The sequence below is a fragment of the Drosophila persimilis genome, unplaced genomic scaffold (genome assembly GCF_003286085.1).
Source record: "Drosophila persimilis strain 14011-0111.01,24,50 unplaced genomic scaffold, DperRS2 tig00000000-arrow-pilon, whole genome shotgun sequence".
Taxonomy (NCBI): domain Eukaryota; kingdom Metazoa; phylum Arthropoda; class Insecta; order Diptera; family Drosophilidae; genus Drosophila; species Drosophila persimilis.
This window is the reverse complement of record NW_020825288.1, coordinates 13,951,917-13,969,875: the sequence shown is the minus strand read 5'-3', so window position 1 is coordinate 13,969,875 and position 17,959 is coordinate 13,951,917. Positions and strand designations below refer to the sequence as shown.

The window sequence follows — 17,959 nt, the reverse complement described above, 5'->3', positions numbered from 1 at the left end:
TGCAATTTGGACTTTAAGTTAATAAGAAATTCCTTTAAGAGTTTAACGGTCGGATGTCTAAAAAGTCCATCCCAATGTGAATGTATCTTATCAGTTTTACGAAATTAAGCGCCTTATCTGTTTATTGAGTTAGGAATTGGCAATCGTTTTATCTCAAGTATTTTCACTTAACGATAAATCTTATTGTGGAGACATCCTATACAACAACAAAAGCATGCTTTGATTATTTCAGTGGTTTTGCAGCCCTGGCCTTGTCTGCATAACCAGCAGTGCTGTCGATTACGCTTTTTTTCCGCAGATCTGGCTTTTTTTGAAGACCATATGCGGGAAATATTTGTGAATTGCGGGAAGCGGGAATTTTGGATTTTTTATAAAGGTATAGGCTTTTTTTCAGCATTTTTTGATGCTGACACCGGCTACATAAGAAGTAGGAAAATGTGGTCGGTTCATCATTGCTTTGCTTCTCTCTCCTTTAGTTGAGTTCACTTTTTCTAAGCGACGATTGCGTGCGGATGAAAAGATAAAATAAACAAGTAAGGTACAGTTTACGAATACGAATCACAATACCCCCACAGTGCTGGATGAACTAATGAAAATTATATAAAATACATATTAAATATCACTTTGTTAAAAAATGTATAACGCCATTATTTAGGTTTTTTTTTTTGTGTGAAAATTTTCAGCTTTTTTTTCTCGTTTTCTCCAAGTTAGAAACAGCTTTTTTCTGATAAAAACTTGGCAGCACTGATAACCAACTATATATATTCAATTTCTTAAGAATTCAACGGATATGTGTTACTGTTTTGTGGGAGTTCGCGTCCAGATCCCGCTCCAACATAATGTTTGTACGGATCCCGTATCGACTCCACATTTATGACTTGCTGAAGACCATTGGAATCGTTACGCTCATCGTGTACTTGGCGCTGCCTTTCCGCTTTGCGTCCCACTACGACTACATCGATGGCGCCCACATAGAGGGTGCACTGCTCCCGCAGGTCACGCTAAATGTCTCCTTGCAGCAAACATTCGAATGTAGCTACACGGACATCATTGCTAACAACAGATTTTTGTACAGCAGCGCCTACTACCACGAGACCGTCCACCATGCGGAGGAGATCTGGCCAGGAGGGGAATTCAGGCCGGAGCAGTGTCAGGCTCGGTACAGCACCGCCATTATTGTGCCCTATCGCCAGCGGGAGAAGCAGCTGCGCGCCTTCCTCACCTACATGCACAACTATCTGCGCCAGCAACTGATCCATTATCGAATTTTTCTGGTCGAGCAGTACGACCAAAAGCCATTCAACCGAGCCATGCTCCTCAACATCGGGGCCAAGGTGGCGGCCGAGTACGGTTTTCCGTGCCTCATCCTGCATGACGTGGACCTCATGCCGCTAAACTCGGGGCAGATGTATGCCTGTGTGGAGACGCCTCGACACATGTGCCCGGCGTTGGACCACTGGCGCTTCCACCTGCCTTACCAAGGCCTGTTTGGCGGTGTGGTGGCCATAACTACCTTGCAGTTTAAACAGATAAATGGAATGTCCAATGTCTACCATGGCTGGGGCGGTGAAGACGACGATCTCTATGTGCGTATAATGGACGAGGGAATTGGTATCTGCCGCTTCGCTCCGGAGTACAGCGAGTACACGATGTTGAAGCACAAACCGGAGAATCCCAATGAGCATCGTCGGGTACTCCTTCAAGCCGCTAAATTGCGCCGATTCATGGATGGACTTAGCTCGCTGGTCTACAAGGAGGTGGAACGACGGATGCACAGTCTGTTTACGCACATTCTGGTAGAGACCTGAGCTACGACTCAGTATTGTTAATTAGCTTTTAGCTTTTAACTAATTGTTAGGGGACTAGGACTAGAACGAAATAGGGGATTCATGGTGGATGGATACCCGCCCAAAAGGGGGCTTGTTAGTTAGTCGCACTGTTTTATGCCTGGCATTTAGAATTGTTTTAGATCTGGGATGAATATAGTTTAGCAAGAGATTAGCTACTTTGATCGTGATATCTCCTCTCATTAGGCTAAGTCGGGAATCAAAGCTGTTATGGAAGTAGTAGTACAAAGTGGAAATCTTTAAATAAGACTATATCGAATAATCATGATTAAGCACGCTCTGCATCTGCCAATAATACATAAATCAATAAATATGAAAATGGTTTGTTTACTTTTGAAGCATCGGATTTAATCCGACAGCTGAATTCTGGGAAAAGATGCAACAAAGCAAACGAAACTTGGAAAACTGTAACTATATATCATATTTAGATTCGGTAGAAAAATTATTGTAATAATTCAAGTGAAATCTAACCAGGATGTATTTCCTTTTCCTTATAAGTCATATTTCTCAGTAGCCCATACAAAATTCGAATTCATTCGTATGTTTATTCTGTTCTTAATTTTTAATTTTCTACATATGTTTATATGTACGGACCTATTTATAATAGGTATTTGACGCCATGGTGATCACATTGAGAAGGGCATTTAAGAACATTACAATTATAGCGCTGGTCATCTTATATCTACCCGGATTGTCGCCTAGAACGACATTCCCCTTCACAAAATTCTCGTAAGTTGTACATTTGTAAGATATATGTAGATCGGAACTACTTCATATATGTCTTGTATATGTGAAGGATAACCAAACCAAAAGAACTGGAAGGTGCTCTAGAGCCAAACCATCGCCTGGATGGAGCTGAACGTCTCCTAGAGGGTCGCGTTTTTTGCCCCGAGTGTCTCATAGCGCACAATAATGAAATCTACACAGGTCTGCGGGGCGGAAATTTAGCCAGGATAAAATTGGATGGAAGTAAAGATGGACAAATTGCGTATTTTGCAAAGACTGGGCGGCCCTGTGGTAGGCAAAGCAGCAGTAAAAGAGATCTCCATTATAGGGGTTTCCCCTCTTTCAGATGACATATTCCAGTTTTCTCCCTGCGGACTACCCTTGGGCCTGGCTTTTGACTCGCAAGGAAACAATCTGATTGTGGCTGATGGCTTCTTAGGCATATGGGAAGTGGATCTGGACACGAACAATAAGTCATTGCTGGTGTCAACACAGCAGGAGCTGCCAGGTCAGACTGTGAATCGCCCAGGCAAGCTCTTCAACGGTGTGGCAGTCAGTAGTCAAGGGGACATCTACTGGACCGACTCCACGTCGGACGACCTGCTGTATGCTGTCGTTGCCAATCCCTCGGGCCGGTGAGTGCATATGGAAGGAAGAGCTAACTCAGTCAACAGCTATTGATGGTCTTCTCTTTCAGCCTTTTCAGATATAATCGAGCCAACAATGTAATCGATGTTCTTTTGGATGGGCTATTTTTGGCGAATGGTGTGGCCCTGAGCCCTGATGAGGACTTTATTGTCGTGGCCGAGACAGCGGCCATGTGCCTGACCAAGTTTTACCTCAAAGGACCCAAGGCTGGTCAGAGCGAGATCTTTGTGGATGGTCTGCCCGGTTTGCCGGATAACCTGACCCCCGATGCCGAGGGCATATGGGTGCCATTGGTCATTAGTGTAGACAACCGGAAGTCAAATTTATTTGCCATTTTGGCCCCTAATCCGCTGTTACGCAACTGTATAGCTCGATTGCTGGCCATGCTGATTTTTCCCTTGCGCTTCCTTAACAGTTTATACTCCAACAAGGTTTACCCTGTGGTTTTTCGTGTCTTCATCAAGTATATTCAGATGCAGAGCCCCAGAAGAACCACTGTGGTGCGCGTGAACTGGAATGGCAAGATAGTGGACTCGTTACACGGCTTCGATTCGACGGCTTCTGGAATTTCTCATGTCTTGGAACTCGATGGGTACTTGTACTTGGGATCGAGCTTAAATAATTATCTGCTACGTATAAAGAATCCGTATGAGAAAAACAAAACTTTTGGTGCCAATTGGTGGTGGTAAAAATGATTGCCTAATAATTGATACTCTTTACATTAAAGGGGAAAGAAAAGTACAAATCGAATTCTGTTGAATTAATATATTATATTTTGTAAAATATAGTTAAGGAGCAATTGCACAATGCACCGGGGGGACAAGTACATGGATAGTTGGTTGGCTTTTTGTCTAGCTAACAATAATAATACGTACACTATAATTAATGCTACATGCATTCGTTTCACATTTGATATCGGTTGCGTTGCGGAATGTGTCAACGAACAGGGGACCGGACCAATAGGACCTGACCTGCGTTAAAATCTACATAATACATATAAGTTAAAACGTTCCAAACAGACACTAACACTCACACTCACACGGACCCACATATGAGACACATTCGTACAGGTAAATTGCTGTATATTAGATATATGGAATTGGTTAATTTGGCTACGACTGTGTCTAGTTCAAAAAGTTAAGTATATCCTGCTGGGAGAGTGCATTGATGTTCTGGTTATCAGTTCCCTGCATCACCGTCTGCGTCTGCGGCACGAGTGTTTGTGGTGGCGCCATGGCCTTGTTCATGCTCAGACTCTGCTGCTGTTGCTGCTGCTGAATGCTGTTCAAGCTGTAGCCCGTTGGATAGATATAGTTCACGTGTGGCTGCTGCAACGTGTACATATTGGCACCGTTCGTATTGTTTGGCTTGGGGGCACCACCGCTGCTGTTGCCACTACCACTGCCACTTCCAAAGGGATCCAGGTCATCCAGCGATGAGAAGTTATTGTTGCTGGCCTGCGGTGATGCGAGCTGATGGTTCATCACCAGCGGATTGGCACTGTGCCAGCCATTGTTAGGACTGGGAGCTGGTGCCAGACTGCTCAGGTTGCTCTGCATCAGCGAGGACAGAATGTCAGGCTTAGAGGATCCTGCTGCTGTTGCTACTCCTTTGGGTGCTGTGGATGTTGCGGGCAGTGCGGGGGCCACGGCTGGTATGTTCATTGCGTTGTGCGATATTCTGGAATAGCAAAGTGGGTTCTTGAGTTTTCTCTGCTTCATTCTGGTCGGCTGAATCCTACTTGAGCTGTTCTCTGGTCCTCATGGGCGCTAAGGTGCTGGCAGCTGGGAGGCCTTGTGGCTGACCCACTGTAAAGCCGGAGAACATGTCATCGTTGTTCTTGTTGCCATTGCTGGCGCTAGGGGAAATTGTGCTGCTCTCGAGTTCGTTAGCCAATATCTCGGAAGCATCTTTGGGTCTGTAAATCATAATAATGAATCTCAATAAAAGCATTCGAAAGAAAGAGCTCTGGCCTCGGGTCTTACTTATTGTCTCGCTGGATGGTGGAAAGTTGCTGTAACTTTTCGCGCTGTTCTTGCTCCACACGGCCCAACATCTCCTTGATCAATGCTATTATAGTATTGAATTGGGCAATGGTCAGGCCATTCTCCACGCTGAGAGGCACTAGAAATGGCACGCACTTGTGTGCCATGACATCCTTGGTTATTCCCAGCTTCGTGTTGGTCATGGCAATTTTATAGATTCCTTGGGAAACGACGAAGAAAGTAAGTTATGGCAACATGTTTGGCGTCTTCACTGGACTCTCACCTATGATGCCCATGATAATGGCCGGCTCGCGGCTTTGTATTTGCTGCAGGAAAGGCAGAATCTCATCCAGCACCAACCACTTGTCGAGGTTCTCCAGCAGCTTTCCTATGGATATCAGACAGTTGACCTTTACCGAGACATTGCTGCTCAGCAGGCAAAGCTTCTTGATGCGTGGCAGCACCGAGTTCTTCATGGCATTGTAGTCGATCAGCGTGGAGAATGTGGGCAAGACGGCCAGACAGAGTTCCTGGATCTGCGGCATGTCGCACTCCAAAGATCGATACAGCAGCGGCAGGACACTTTGCTTCACTTCTTCTGCGGGTGTGAGTTTCAGCAGGAGATCCATTTTCTGCATGAATATCAACAGAATCTGTATGGGATCCGTCAGCTTGAAGATGGGCTTCAGGTGCGGCAGTATGTGGTCGCAGTACTCCCGCTGGCTGCTCATCTCGGCTATCAGGAGGACATTGGGCAGCACAAACGGAATCATTGGCGAGTTGACAAATTCCTTGACCAAATATGGCAGAATTGAGTGGAGATTCACGCGGTGCGGCAGCGTCGGAATGATTTGCGGCAGACCCTTGTAGAACTTGGACTTTTGCAGATTGTCCCACTGGTAGAGCGAGTCCAGATAACTGAGCGTCTTCACGCCTACATCCTGGAAGTATACGATCTGCTTAAGCTCGTGCAGTTTGGGCCGCAGACTGGCGCTGGGATGCAGCAGCGCTTTCAGACTCTCCGTCAGCTCATTGGGAATTGTGTTCATGGCTGGATATTTGCGCTGGTTCAATTCGTTGCAGTATCTCCTGAAGCCACTGTAGTCGCTGCCGAACATTTTCAAAGGCTTGCCCGCGTAAATGGTAAAGATGAGCACGCCTGAAAGGAATCAAAGAGATTAAAGCAATGCCATAGCGATCATTCAGTGAACAAACCCAAGGAAAAGAGATCACTGTCCGGGGTGTTCACACTGTTAAGGGCCAGCTCTGGCGCCGTGTACTCCAGACTCGGCTGCGCCAAAACATGCATCGATGTGGTGTACTCCCGGCAAGGCCAATGTGGTGTGCCATCCGTTGCCGGCTGATTGGCTATGCAAAAATCGAAGCCAAACAACTTCCAGCTGCGATTCTTGTTGATCACAATCGTCTCGGCGCTGATGTTGCGGTGAACAATTTTGGCGTCGTTGTGTAGGAACTGCAGGCCGTCGAAAAGCTGCAGCAGACCGTGTCGAATTTCCACATCGTACAGCTTCTTCTCGGAGCGCACGGAATCGCCGACGACATTCGACAGGGACGCGAAAACCGGCTCCGTGGCAAAAGCCAGCGAATCGCGACTCTCCTCGAGCGGGTGCTGCACGGTCAGCACATGCGGATGTCGGATTTTGGTCAGCTGCTGCACGCCTCGTCGCAGTGTCTCCAACATAGTCTCTCTGTCGTCCTTGGACCAGCGTTCCAGGACCTTCTTCTCGAAGACAAAAACAGACACTTCCTGCTTTGTGCTCTTCTTGTAGCCATTGTAGACCTTCCACATGAGCCCTGTGTGCGTGTAGGATATGATATAAGCCACAATATGTTGACGTTACTTCCCCACACCCCATCCACATCCACATCTACTCACCCACTCCCGCCGTGCACACCTGTTCCAGGACCTCGTATTCCCTTGTTACGTTGTTGCCGGGCAGCACACCCGACAGGGTGGACACCGTGTGTACTGCTGTCGAGTAGAATTTGTTTATCATGTCCATCCTGCCTATATAATTTGCAGCAACAACGGGTCCAAAGTTATTGTTTTTGCAAAATTCTTTTTGTTAGTAATCAATAAATGTATCGGATCTATCGATTACAGGCACGAACTTAGCCCACTTAATCCCCCTCTATTTAAGCAGGTAAGCAACTTGAGTTAAGCCGCGGAAAACAATACTGTTTGTAAATTTTTTCTTTACTTTAAAAAATCCCACGATATCCTAACACGAGCTGCGCTAAAATTCTTTAAGATTCATTGTTTTCGTGGAGAGTGATTTAGCACATTTAGGGTTTAAGCAACAAAGGTCAACAATAAAACCGATCTCGATACCTATTCTTGGTGTCTGTAAGAAGAAAATGAGCTGCAAAATAATGTTGAAATAGCCTGACTAGTTTCTGCATTCATTTAGACGCTTTCCTCAATTATACAAGACATGCTGCTCGTTTCTGGGCGTTTCTAACGTTCAGTGGTTATCGACAAAGTGCCACCACTATCGATAGTTTTATTATGTCATCGATAGCTATCGAAGAAAAATACCCAAATATAATCCGATAAATACTATCAAATACCGTTGCGTTAAAAATACCATCAGCTTAGTGTTGTACAATGCGGATCTTTTTAAGTGCGCATTCAAATTAGCCGTTGGTTGTACAACGCCGAATCGACGCTGTTTTTGCTTTTTTCCTCCAAACGGAACTTGAATTTTAAATCTCTGTAATTGGCAATTATTTGTCTATAGCCTGCACCTATTGATACGGCGTCTTTGTTGACAAGGTGAGCTGCTGGTGGTCGCAGATCAGGCCTCCCAGAAATTTATTTAATAACATAATTTGTATTCGTTCTATGTTGTTTTGTTTCCATTAAGAGGAATGCTTTGCTCCAGCAAATACTTCAGGCATGACAGAGTCTGATTTTGGTTATATGCTCTGCTCTATAAACTATTGAATAGTATGGTAAATTATTAGCTATAATCAAGATAAGTTAATGTGGAAAACGCGCTACAAAATTGTTTTATTAATGACTAAAAAGGCCACGTTATATTCTTTCATAGATCCTCCACGAAGGTAAAGTACACATTTGTGGCAGCCTGCGGCTTTTTGTTGAACACCCAGTCGATGAGTAGCAGATAATCGCCTGTTGGTATAGGGGTTGGCAGCTTTTCAGACCTCAAATAGAAGTCTTTCACCCGCTGTAGGCCCTAAAAAAGAAACTTGTACAGTTCCCTAACGAAATACGAAATACCTTTATGACCCACCACATAAGGACACGTATGATTGATCGTCGAGAACTCCTTGAACAGTTCCCAAACTATGCGAATCAATGCACTGTTGCGCCTTCTAATAAACTGGCAGCCATCGAAGTTTACCTTGTACAGCCAGGGCTTGTACCCGTTGGCCCGCTTCATTAGCTGGGCTTTGACAAACACATTGTGGACCGGATGGTGCAGCATGGCATCCACATTGAAGCTGACCTTGTTCCGACTCACGGCCCTCAAGCGGCAAACATTGAACTCCACCCAGGATTTGTTGTACGATTCGCAGACGGCATTCGTCATCTTGAATATAACAGCGCCCTGAAATGATTTAGATTCGAAATATTACTAATTCCTCGCTCTTCAAATTCAATTTAATACACTTTGATAATGCTCCAAGAGCAGCAGCAGGACAAAAATAGTCAGCACTCTCTTCATGCCGGCGGAACGGTGTATGTGGTATGTTTAATACGGCCTCCACGCTTTTGTTTGCCCTATATCATCATTTGGATATACATTCTCGTGTGCGTATATACATATATGTATATTTATAGACTTTTATCCATTAGCGGGTGATCAATCAATTTTATTCTCGTTAGCTGACCATTCTGATACCCATTAGTTTCTGCCGTCCAGAAAACGCTCAATGCACACATGTATACTCGTTTTTATTCTAGCTTATTTTAAGCTCAACCTCTGACAATGTTAAACAATTCATTCAATCTATTAACTATTCAACACTCCTAGTAGATCACAACAATATGGCGCCATAATTTATACGTACCTTGACTAAGTATTTCCACCTGATCTTTGCGGCCGTCCTCGCGTAATTATTATTTAAAAGCTTCTGCATTTCAGTCACAGTGCGTTAACTTGGCTTTTACGAGGGTGCCCGGGTACGGGCTCGGGCAGATCTGTCTGCACTTTGGCATTGATCAGATCGGGGAAAGAGTTTTCCCTAAGCCATTACTCGCGAATCTCAGGGCTCATCTCTTGGCTAATTGTTGCGAGGTGTTCCTCCTTTGATTCTCAAAACTTATGCAATTCATAAACTATTACGCAAAGCAAAAACACACACCATTAGGCAGCAGTCGGACAAAAGTCGGAAGTCAAGTTTTAGAGACAAAGTTCAGGGGATTTGGTGGATCTATTTGGTATATTCTCAGTTTAGTCATTGATTTTTTTAAAGTAATTAAGCTGAAATTGTGGATTCGGCACGGGGTAAGGTGGAGACATAAACATATACATATGTATGTGCATGTACGGGTTACAATATTTTGCAGTAATAATTCATGAGTAGAGTTGAATGTCATGTTGTGTAGTGACAAAGGTCAAGTGATTTGGCGGTTGTGTTTGAGCCATTTCCAGTATCAGTTAGTCAGATTGATCTCTAAACTGTCCTGTCTGACTAACTGGCTAAACATTTCCATGTTTTCATTAATGGCTCGTTGCACTGTCAACACCTGTCAACAACAACAACGTCAACAGAGCGGCATGTCCGTGTCTGCGTCTCGGCCGTGTCGACGTCAGCCATTTGGCCTGCCACAGCCAGAGTCACAGTGAGGGGCCAGACCCAGAGCCAAAGCCAGAGCCAGAGCCACTTGAGATGCATTTGCTTATCCCCACAGCAAAATTAATAGATTTTATACTTTTTGCTCTGGCACACACACGAAACCCAATCAATAAAGCACTCGGAATGCATTTAGCTGAATCGCTTTGGCGACTGGAACTGCTGGGGACTTTATCGCTATCCCTGCCAGCAGCCCGGCTCTGCCCCAACGAAATCCCAGTCCCCCTACGTACCCCTCCATGAAGATGTTGCTCTATGCAATTCGGTGAGTTGTTGTTTGCACGATTTGTTGCCGTGGCCGACCGTCTTTGAACCCGCTCTGAATTTCAATGGGCTCCGCTCCGTTCATCCATGTCGGTGTGTTTCAGCCACTCCACTCCACTCCACCGCACCGCACACATACACACTTTCCAACCAATGTGCTGGTAATTTTTGCGTTCTATCGTGACTGATATTTTTATAAGGAGGGGGACTACCGGGATACCGGGAGCTCGCGTTCAGCCATAAAATAAATCAAGGAGCCTGACACACAAGAGTCAATACTAAATCACGCCAGGAACGGCAAATTACCCACAACTAGCCGGTAGTATAGTCCTCTCATCGCTCCGAAATCTCCGATAATTATGCAGTGACGAGCGAATTTCGCGTCGACGCGACTTGAGTCGGTGCCCCACCCGGCTCCCTCCCAACTCACGAAATTTGCCTTGGCAATTACCTTTCGGATTTGCAGCTTCTAGACATTGACTTTGATTTCTTTCGGTTGGCACTTTTGTTACTCGTGTACCTGTTTGTTGTTGATTTGTTAGAATTGGGTGCGAATATGGTAAAAAAAACCGGAATGACTTGGCAAGTTGCTTTGGCCATTATCACGATGAAGCTGGGCAATTCTGTGGTTGCAACCATTTAGATGGATTTGATATTTGCCGTTGGATTTAGTTCTTAAGCGAAGGTGGAATGACAAGGTCAACTTTCGCTCAAACTTTTTATGACACAATGTTATTGGATGCTCAAAAACTGGTTTTTGTTTATTACATTATTTATTATTATTTGCATCATGCCTTGGGAGAATGTCAATTCATTTGAATATTGAATAATTTTTTGTAATACCAAAATCAAGAAAAAGTTTAAGATCACACTCTCTAGAGTGAGGAATGCATTTAAGAATAAGCAATGCTCTGAAAGGTAATATGAAAGGTAAAGTATGATTGATATCCAGAACTACCCAATTAAGATTGGAATGATCTAGAAGAAACCAATTTACATATCGAATTTCGACATATGATGACGAGAGTATATTATTTCGTACTTTGAACTCTCAAAATACTTGATGTACGTAGTACGTACCCCAATACTTCATTATGCCCCTCACAAAGCCAATGATAAGTGAATCATGTTGAACGAGTGTTTTGCCAAGTGGTGTCTGGAGGAGAACTGAACAAGATCGGATCGGCTACAGAAGTGTGCACTTGAGTACCTTTTGATGGGGCCATAATTAATATGCACTGATGGACTCGCAAATATTTTTTATTTTCTCTTACTTTATATTTGTCGTTAATGGGCCTTTTGTTTCAAACAGCGTTTATTACGTAGATTTCGTGTGTTTTGGCTTTTTGGCTTTTGCGTTTGGCACTGGCTTTGTTCGCTGTGAGAAGATACAATGCCAAGATATAGATGGACGGGTACAAAACACGCTGGGAATTACGTGATTGATGGCGGACCTGTGATACAAGTACAAAACAGAAACAACAACAAAAACAACAACAACAACATTTAGAACCGAACAAGTGAATACCCACTGTAGAATGCTTATGCATTGATATATTATAAGCAGACGCATACGTAGATACGTATATACAAAATCAGTGAAATCTTGTCGCGTCTAAAAAGGAAAATCACACAGCAAATGCAAAATTTATGAGCGAACTACGTCGAACGACGTCTCCGGGCGAACGGTGCAGGCATACCAAGTAGGATTGGGCCTGAACGGATGTGGACTGCACTGGCGATGACTCAATTTAAGGTCCGTGTAGGTTCAGCTCCTCCTTTCCGCGCAGGCCACACAGATCAAATGTGAGCAGGTCTGGGCTTGGGTTGGGGTTGAAGTTCTGAAGTTGAAGTTCAAGTTGAGCAGGATAAGCAGTTCATAAATTTTCCATAGCTAATTCTACCCTGTAATGGTGGGACAGAAGGGTGTATATGTGCAGTAATGTGTAAGATGCAGAAATAAGTGATTCTATCCAGATCCAGTATCCATCCAAGAGTATTTCCATACAGCTATGGTATGTACAATTTGTTGGAGATTTTCTAGATATGTATATACATATATGTGTGTGGTAGAGTATCTTAATGAACATACTACTTTACGATAATGAATAAAAACAATGAGTTTTTCTTTGTCAGCACCCCCTTTCCTTTCTTGTAAAGAGTTTAGATAAATTTTCCGTTTTTTTTCTAGTATCCTTTATCAATTATTCTGGGATACTCTGTATCCCAACCCAACCCAGCCCCCCCAATACGACTTTTACTGCCGCTGTTGGTAATTCTGCTGCTGCTGCTGCTGCGCGCTCTCGCTGGCCGCCTACTAAAAACGCTGCGCTTGCGCTGCAGTCAACGCTGACGGCGCTGCTGCGACTGTGGAGCCACCGACTGTGGAGCGAACCGCCGAACCGCCGAACCGCCGTCATCATCGGGCGTCATCAGGTGTTGTGGTTTTTGCAAGCCGCGCTCGAGCTGAGTCTGCTTTCGTCTGCCTAGGAGCGCGGTTCTGGAACGCGTAACGTCGATCGTCGCTCGTCGCTCGTACTCTCAGTCGTACTCCTCTCGTTGTCTGGAAAATTCCTAGTTGGTTTTTCAAACTCGGGACCCCACTTGGATCGGTTCGGATCAGTGCGCGCGCGCTCACCCCTTTAGTACGACTCAAGCTCTCCAACCAGTTTTGAAAATTTTTTGGCATTGCCTGCCGTAATTTTGGAATCGCGTTTTTTCGATACTACTTGGAGATTGTGCAACATTGCGTGCGGCAAGAGCGTAAAAACCGTTTGACAAAGTTTCGAAAGTGAACAGACCCAAAATTTCCAAAACAAAAAACATTTTTTGTATCCATTACCCCCCCGCCGCACAGAAATACGGAAACCGAAACACGAGAGGAAGATTCCGAGTGGCAGATTAACGAAGCCTACAATTTGTTTAGCCTTTGTCGAAATCCATTCCGTCGGTGGGCGTGGGATCTCGACGGCAGCGAGCGAGCAAATCGGTGAGTCTTGAATTACCTGGGATTGGATTATACCAATCTGCTCTCGTACTCGTACTCGTACTCGTACTCGTACTCGTATGACAAATGCTATTACTATTACTATTACTATTACGTACGACAACGGCTTTCTAAAAAATACCCAAAAACGAGTTGGATTCGCTCTGGCAAGGAGAGACCAACACCAACAACAACACCAACGCCAACGCCAACAGCTACACACACCACTCGTACAGTCCCAAAAATATGTGTGAAATTTCATTGAATTTCCCAAATTTTATACACAAACACCGCAATTGGGAAATACTCGAAACTCATTGTTTCGCCTATGCAACGAGAGTTTCGGCTACAAAGAATCGATAATCACACACGGTCTCGAGTATTACACTATTTTGTTTATGCGAAACGAGTTTCAATGAGCCCAACCCACAGAAACGCGATTGGGTTGGATGAAGGCACCAATTTCTGGGTCATACGAACTGCTTATTCGGATCAATATCTAAATGATCGGGTGGCGGTGTGGGTATTGGAAGAAATAAGATCTAACTACAAATTGGTGGGTTTTTCAGAGGTTTAATTGAAATTTGTCACGCTTCAGACTGTTGTTTAATATTTGTAATAATTCTTTACATTAAAAACGTTCAAAGCGAGAAATCATGGAGCTACTCCATTTTCTGGTTAAATTTGGTTTATATTTGTACAGCTTTAAATACATTTAAATTTAGAGCAAATTAGCAATTTAGTAATTTACAGAGATTCAATCAATTAATTGAAAAAAGGAAAAATAAAAACGATGCAAATTTACATTTACTTATTTTAAAAAGGATTATATTACTGAGTATTATTTTCAGGTGAAATATATACCTATAGCACTTCGCACAGTTCAGTATGGAAAGTTTTGATAAATTCTGGAATCTGAAATGTGAAACAATCGGCAATCAACCGCTCGAACCTTCCAGCAATTAGTTTATAAATTCTAAACTTGGCACGGAAAAAAACTCACTTGTCATTCAGGGGCATTCAGACAGTACGTATACGTAGTCCCTCGATGACAACTCTTTAATTATTGCATATGAAATCCCTGCTAAATTTCATGTCATAGCAATTCAATTAATTCGCAATTTATCAAAATATAGCACTCGCACCACACCAGCACCAGCCGTGCCAGCACCACCCGTGCCGTGGCTGTGATTTTGGATTGTCAGTGTGGAGGCTATTCGGATATTCGGATATTCGGGCAGTCCAGCATCCAACATATTTCATTTGTCCACCACAAACAACCGAACTCGGATCTGGGGGCCGCGAGGCGTCAAGCGAAAAATAATCGATGATGTGCCTGGGCACAATGCAAACATTGAATCAAAGTCAAATAGCATTAAACTTTTTGAACTGTGGGGAGCGGAAAGAAGGAAAAAATGAAATAATAATAAAAGTTTGCTCTCTCCTTGGAAGAGGCGTGAAAAACACACACACAAAAAATGAGGGGGAGTTCCCCTCACAGGAGGATTCGTTGGGGATTGGGACATTGCAGTTTTTTGGTCCCCTTTTCTCCATTTTTTTTTGGTTCTTTTTAGGAATGAGCGCAACGTAGCGCAAATATTTGACAAATCCCGCGAAAAGTCTGCTTATGTTGTCACCTCGGTGGCATCCTCTCTGTGCTCTTCCATGGATGTTGCAGGGGCACTCTGCCACCGGCACCGGCACTGGCACTGGCACTGGCCCAGCGCCAGTCATGCTGATTAGGATTTTCCGGAAGCTTTTGGCTGCCGGCGACAGTTGCGTTGCACCGTGGAGAACTTTAAGTGCTCGACAATGTACCATGCCATGCGGGCCATTTGCATGCGAAAATCAAAAACTAAATTTGCATTCACATATCGAGGTGTAGTATATATTTCGCACCTTACTCTACACTCGTACCCGTATCCCTTCTGTGTCTCCTGCGCATTGCAGTTTTCATTTCGTTTGTTGTTTATGCAATTTGCGAGCTACGCGGCGAATGCCAAAGAAAACCAATGCCCAGACGCTCTGCTAACGAGTGCAGGCGCGTGTCTGTATCTTGTGGATGCGCCCCACCTGAGCACCGTCGATCCATACGAACGTAAATGCGCCAATTTGTATGCAAGCAGCATTAATCGGGTAATCCGGCAGCGATGCATTGCACTCGAGAGTCGAAGGCGGGAGACGGTAGCACAGCCAGGCCCAGGCCCAGGCCCAGGCCCAGACCCAGACCCAGACCCAGACCCAGCGTCAGAGAAGGAACCCACCCCAGAGCCAGGCCAGAGTCGGGCCAGAGTCGGGCCAAAAGTTACGTGAGATGTGGAATTGTATGAAATTGATTTGCAATCGATAAATGCGCGAATATTGCCATGCAGCTTCGACTTGGCCAGTGCCAAAGCAGCTCTTGGCCACTTTTCATTTGCCATTTGCCTCCTTCTTACGGGTGCACAAAACATGCTAGTATTGTATATTGTATTTGGTATGCGATGAGACCTAAGCAATGAGCTATGCATAAATATCTCTATTTTCTTGACCCTGAATCTGCCTGAAAACATCTTAATTCAAAAGTGGTTGGCGGCTAAAGAATTGGCTTGTGAATCGAGCTATAATTATGCTCATAAGATTGTCTGTACATCCAAGGGAATTTATATATGATAAATACTCTGATAAAATAAACAAATTATAAGCTAATGGCTGACAAATATGGACCAAAATTGTTAGGCAATCCCATATTTTTCATTTAATTTTTGTAATTATATTTTGGGAGAGTATGACTCTTATTAAATATTCAACTGCTGCTGTGCGATATAATTTCAAAATTCCAGCTACATATTTGAGAGGCTCTTTAGACAGACGGAACGATATTTGATCTAAATTGAATTGAATTAATTATGGGTTAACAGATACAGACAAATGTGATTTCAGTTCTAAAAAAAAGAAAAGTTAAAAAAAATGTGTATGTATATTGCACGTAAAGTGTTTTCCAATTTGTTTCTTCCAACTTCATTTCATTCGATGTAAATCGATGCACTTATTACACATTTTTTTTCTTTTGAATGCAATTGTGTGCAAGTATATGTGTGTGTGTGTGTGTGTGTGTGTGTTCGTGCCCGCTTTGTGCTGCAAAAATTGAAAAATCAAACACAAGGAAAACCACTCGAGATTTAGCAGCAACAGCCAGAGCCACAACCAGAGCCACAACCAGAGCCAGAGCCAGCAGTAGCCATAGCCACTGACAAGGTCAGCACTTTGGCTTTTATTTGGGGTCTGGCGGTTGTCGCATTCTAAGCAAATCGCTGGATCGTTCAGAGTGCTACGGCATCGTTGAGCGAACGAACGTGAAACGTTGGCTGAATTGTCGAATCGTGGCCCGGCCGTAATATTAATCTTAGTTGGCTGAAACCTGGCTGGCTTCTTGTTAGATGTGGCGTTGTTTTTGCGGTTGCAACTTTGGCAGTAACAAGTGTTTAATTGCAATAAATGCACCTGAATGCCTTGACTGTGTGTGCCTCGTCTCTGAGCTTGAGCTTGGGCCTGGCTCCGGGTCTGGGTTTGGGTTTGGGTTTGGGCTTGGGTCTTGGGCAAGTCATTCTGGTTCTGCCACTGACTTCTGAATGAAGAGCCAGCAACAGAGCCAGAGCGAGAGCGAGAGCGAGAGCGACAGCCAGAACCAGCTGGTCACTTCTTGGCCATTGCCAAGCGAAAGGTTAAAGCCATTCGACTGGCCAGACGTGGGGTAAACGGCTCACGTAATATTGCCAACGTTTTCGCTTTTCTTTGGGGCTATTTCTGTTCGCTTTTGGCCTAATGTTTGTCAACGTTTCGGCCCAATTAAGGCCGGCCTGCACACTTAGGCATTAACTCGGGCCCTGTACATCCTGCAACGGCTTTTTAATTATGCATGTCGCTATGAAACCATCATTGACGGCCAAAGGTTTGCCAAGCCAAAAGGTTTGCTCTGCCATCACAGCCAACTGGGTCATTACCATGGTCTTGCCCGGCTTTGATCTCCGGCCAAGTGCTGCTGGTCCGGTAAGCCGCCAACGCCAACGCCGACGCCGCACAGATGTGGCCGTAAAAGACTTACTTTAACAGGTTATAAAGCAAGTGAATTGTCTTGAATGTAATGTGCCATAAAGACATAAATTAGAGTTTGGCCAAGACCAAGCGCAGACGAGGTAGCCTAGACCGGGCAGATGCCCGGCTCTTGTTTAGGGGGTTACATTATGGAGTGGCACTTAACCTTCAATCAGGCAGAAGGTCTGCACTCTGGGATATTTAAGGGGGAGACTGGGAGATTGGAACTACTTTTGATTTAAGGAAGTGTGCGAGAGAGAATCTTGAGGGATCAGCCAGAACCCGTGTTCAATTGCATTGAACAACATATCAATTAGGAAATCTCTGGCAATATGTGTTCACTAATTTCATTAGATCTCGAAATAAAACGACTCATTGAGACCTAAGTTCTGTAGTTGCGTTTCCTCCTTAACTTTCGGCAAGTCATTTACAAGCCAAGCGGCCATGCACATGGAACAATGATTTGCATGATTTGGCAGGCAATAAACTGTAAGATGTGGCATTCAATTTCAATCGGAAGTCACGCATGCCACACAGCCACAGACACAGTACAGCAGTCGGTGCCTCAAGTTGCTTGCAACTTC

The 17,959-nt window shown here is 44.3% G+C and overlaps 5 protein-coding genes across 5 annotated transcripts in view; 3 read left to right on the top strand and 2 right to left on the bottom strand.

Annotated features, from left to right (window-relative positions):
• Nucleotides 1-787: 787 nt before the first annotated feature.
• Nucleotides 788-2,166, top strand: LOC6587589 (beta-1,4-N-acetylgalactosaminyltransferase bre-4). Its single transcript, XM_002013611.2, has one exon. It carries the CDS (start codon nucleotides 840-842, stop codon nucleotides 1,806-1,808), a length of 969 nt encoding a protein of 322 aa, XP_002013647.1. The 5' UTR covers nucleotides 788-839; the 3' UTR covers nucleotides 1,809-2,166.
• Nucleotides 2,167-2,447: 281 nt separating this feature from the next.
• Nucleotides 2,448-3,973, top strand: LOC6587255 (adipocyte plasma membrane-associated protein). Its single transcript, XM_026994988.1, has 4 exons — nucleotides 2,448-2,576; nucleotides 2,644-2,864; nucleotides 2,920-3,208; nucleotides 3,271-3,973. The coding sequence occupies exons 1-4, from the start codon at nucleotides 2,467-2,469 to the stop codon at nucleotides 3,908-3,910; spliced, it is 1,260 nt and encodes a 419-aa protein (XP_026850789.1). The 5' UTR covers nucleotides 2,448-2,466; the 3' UTR covers nucleotides 3,911-3,973.
• On the bottom strand, nucleotides 3,972-7,230 carry LOC6587227 (SCY1-like protein 2). The gene is made up of 6 exons (XM_002013609.2): nucleotides 7,104-7,230; nucleotides 6,422-7,021; nucleotides 5,490-6,365; nucleotides 5,207-5,426; nucleotides 4,963-5,139; nucleotides 3,972-4,901 (listed from the first exon to the last, which is right to left on the bottom strand). Exons 1-6 carry the CDS (start codon nucleotides 7,228-7,230, stop codon nucleotides 4,346-4,348), a joined length of 2,556 nt encoding a protein of 851 aa, XP_002013645.2. The 3' UTR covers nucleotides 3,972-4,345.
• Nucleotides 7,231-8,236: 1,006 nt separating this feature from the next.
• LOC6587480 lies at nucleotides 8,237-8,919 on the bottom strand. Its single transcript, XM_002013608.2, has 3 exons — nucleotides 8,863-8,919; nucleotides 8,485-8,802; nucleotides 8,237-8,427 (listed from the first exon to the last, which is right to left on the bottom strand). The coding sequence occupies exons 1-3, from the start codon at nucleotides 8,917-8,919 to the stop codon at nucleotides 8,275-8,277; spliced, it is 528 nt and encodes a 175-aa protein (XP_002013644.2). The 3' UTR covers nucleotides 8,237-8,274.
• A 3,899-nt stretch (nucleotides 8,920-12,818) lies between these two features.
• The window catches only part of LOC6587179 (fatty acyl-CoA reductase wat), a 30,649-nt gene continuing 25,508 nt past the window's right edge, over nucleotides 12,819-17,959 (top strand). The window contains exon 1 of the mRNA XM_002013607.2: nucleotides 12,819-13,304. The gene's annotated coding sequence lies outside the window, so the exon portion shown is untranslated. The remainder of the gene's footprint in view (nucleotides 13,305-17,959) is intronic.